At 54.3% G+C, this 2,880-nt stretch overlaps 1 protein-coding gene across 1 annotated transcript; it reads right to left on the reverse strand.

Annotated features, from left to right (window-relative positions):
- Positions 1 to 460: 460 nt before the first annotated feature.
- LOC123159523 (uncharacterized) lies at positions 461 to 1,833 on the reverse strand (the record flags this gene model as incomplete). Its single annotated transcript, XM_044577387.1, is given in 1 exon segment — positions 461 to 1,833. A coding segment is annotated over 1 exon segment (1,218 nt). The 3' UTR covers positions 461 to 575.
- Positions 1,834 to 2,880: the final 1,047 nt, after the last annotated feature.

Consider the following 2,880-nt stretch of genomic DNA (forward strand, 5'->3'; position numbering starts at 1 on the left):
ATTTATTTTGGCTTGCTTGAATTGGTGGATCATGATCCTTTTTTGGTTGGTTTGAATTGTTGAACTGGTGAATTGATTATGTACTATATGATCTATGTGCATGGATTTATATAAATAAAATTTTAAATTTTAAATAAGAGGGGTGTGGCTTCCCGGACACGGATAAATGGGGCACCTTGTTCCTATGTGGGCGCACTCGGACGCTGTTCGTCGAATACAGGAGGCCAGATTTGACCGGTCCGACTGTACTATTGTTCGTTACTTGAGAAGAAGAAACCGACGTTTTACCCAGTACGCAGAACGTGATATAGACCAAGTTCATTGTAGGGTTCTGGAAATTGTTTCCACGATTATTGTGAAATGTAGCATCCCGCGTGTATGTATGCGGGACAGTACACCTGATAACGGCAGCTTTGAAGAGCATCGTCCACACCGCATCCCTATCGCAATTACTCCTCTGTTTCGCAAATAAAAATGATCCATTAACTTTTTTTCCAGAAAAATACACATCCACGGGTCCATGCATGCATCCAAGTCCACGTCTCAATCGTCGCATACGTCAAAACCGAGCACACCTACCGGCGGCGCGTCACCGTCACGTCTGGGCCGCTCACCTCGCCACCGCCGCCGGCTCTACCTCCGGCCGGTAGACGCGCGTCCGAGGCGGCGCCGACGGCGTCGACGGCCCTCTTGGACATACAGCCCATCAGCAAGCCGCTGCCGTTGCTTCGTCTCCTCCGGCTGAACTTCCCTCCTGCCGCCGTGTGCCGCGTCGTCTCTCCGTCGCCGTCGTTGAAGTAATAGTGGCATGCCGAGGCCGCGCTGGAGAAGTTGCCGGACGCGGCGCCTTCCGCGGTGACCACGCTCCAGACCACGCTCGCCTCGCTCGGCGGGCACACGCTCTCGAGATCGCCGGAGTCGCGCCTCCTGCTTGGTGGGGAGGGGCTTCCTCTGGCGCCGCCGCCCGCACTTGCAGTTGCGGCACCACCCCGCGCCGTGCTTCCCGCCACGATTGTGATGGCAGAGCCTTGGCCTGCCTGGTGAAACATGTCCAAAGATTCCCGCCGGAGCCGGTCGTTGTACGACGCGTTGGCTGCCGGATCCAGCATCCTCATGGACAATTCGCCGGAGTTTGCAGCTCGACTGTGCGTAGCTTCCGCGAGCAGCAGGGTAAGTGGTGCGTCGCCGTCGTCGACCCTCTTGCCAGATATCACCCTCGCCGTGGTGCCGTCCTCCACGGCGATCTGCTTGCTCGTCATTCTTGGCAGCGCCGCATCCGCTTCGGGGCTGCGTTTCTGGCCACCAGAGCCGGACTCCAATTCATGGTGACTCAGGTCTTCGGTGCCAACCGACTCCTCGCCGTGGCCCCAGGCGCAGGCGCGCCCTGCCATGCCGAGAAGCCAACGTCGCAGGTGAGACGACGACGAGCGTGCCTTTCTTCCGGTCTGATCACTCTCTGCCCTGGAATCCGGCTTGCTCTCAACGGGCGAGGGGACTGCCATCGCCGGACGGTTAGGCAGAAGCGCAGAGCGGCTGTTCCAGCTGGCCTCCGACGAGCTGGTGGCAGCCGTCGGCGTCGGGGCAGACCCGTCGTGCTGCCATGTCTTGAACGCGGACGAGAACGACGACGACGAGCGGTCGCACCACAAAGCGTCCTCGGCGGCGAGGGCGCCGTTGAAGTAGCGCTCAGCGGTGAAGACGCCGAGCTCCTCTTCGTCCAGCTCGGATTCGTCGTCGGCGTGCCAGCCACTAATCCGCGACGCCGGCGGCGGTGCTGCTCTGCGTCCGTCCATGCTCTGCTCGGCCCAGCTTCTCACGCCACAAATTTTCCTGGGACGAGTTTGTGTGATGACTGGTGAGTGGTGACGATCTTGCACGAACGGAGACATATAATCACGCTGACACAGAGGATATGCGCGCTTTGCTAAAAGCATTACTAGTAGAACCCTCAAACTCTCAAACCCTCACTAGCGTTTTAAGGGTCCAAAAATGATTTTTTATGCACTTTTACGAGTTAAAAAACAGGGACAAAGATTAAAATCCTTAAACCCAACCCTTATAACGGAATATTTCCCATGAACAACGATGTCGTTGCGCGCGGGAGGTGGACGGGGCGGCCTCCGGCGATGGGGGCGACTAGCAGCGGCGGCCGCGGGCGTGGGCGCGGGAGTTGGGAGGATTTTTTCCTCCCGCGCGAGGATAACCGCCAAATGAGGGTTGGGGTAGGTTTTGCTCCCCAACCTTTACTTTTAAGGATTGGGAGAAGGTTCGAGGGTTGGACCTTTAAAAAAAATTGAGGGTTTAAGGGTTAAGGGGTTCTAGTCTACGGCTTTTTTTCGACGAAAACTGTAAAATAGCAGTTATTTTTAGGGGTTTGAGGGCTCTACTAGACTTGCTCTAAGAGCATTACGTAGAACCCTCAAATCCTTAAAGCAGTTTTAAGAGTTGAGAAGTGCCACTTTTTAACACTTTTAAGGGTTGAAAAACAGGGGCAAATACTAGAACCCTCAAACCAAACCCTTAAACTGCTTTAAGGATTGGATTTGAGGGTTCTAGTCTTTGCCTCGACCCCAATCTTTAAATCTATCATTTGACATCTCATAATTTATGACAACAAGAACACAATCAACTTCCAAACAAACTACCAAATGACAATCATTGATGCATGGTTTAATAGTTTACATCACAAAATCATCATCTTCCTCCTCTCATCGGCACCATCACAAAAAAGTTGCACCTCGGCGCCATCTCCTAGACCACATGCGGGCTCCATCAAGCATCTCCATGGGCACCAGTGGAGTCGTACACACCGCCATCACCACAACTACTCATCGGAGTGTCACCTCGAAAAGTAGAGGACGCAACACGGAACATCCTCTT

Source organism: Triticum aestivum, chromosome 1A (genome assembly GCF_018294505.1).
Source record: "Triticum aestivum cultivar Chinese Spring chromosome 1A, IWGSC CS RefSeq v2.1, whole genome shotgun sequence".
Classification (NCBI taxonomy): domain Eukaryota; kingdom Viridiplantae; phylum Streptophyta; class Magnoliopsida; order Poales; family Poaceae; genus Triticum; species Triticum aestivum.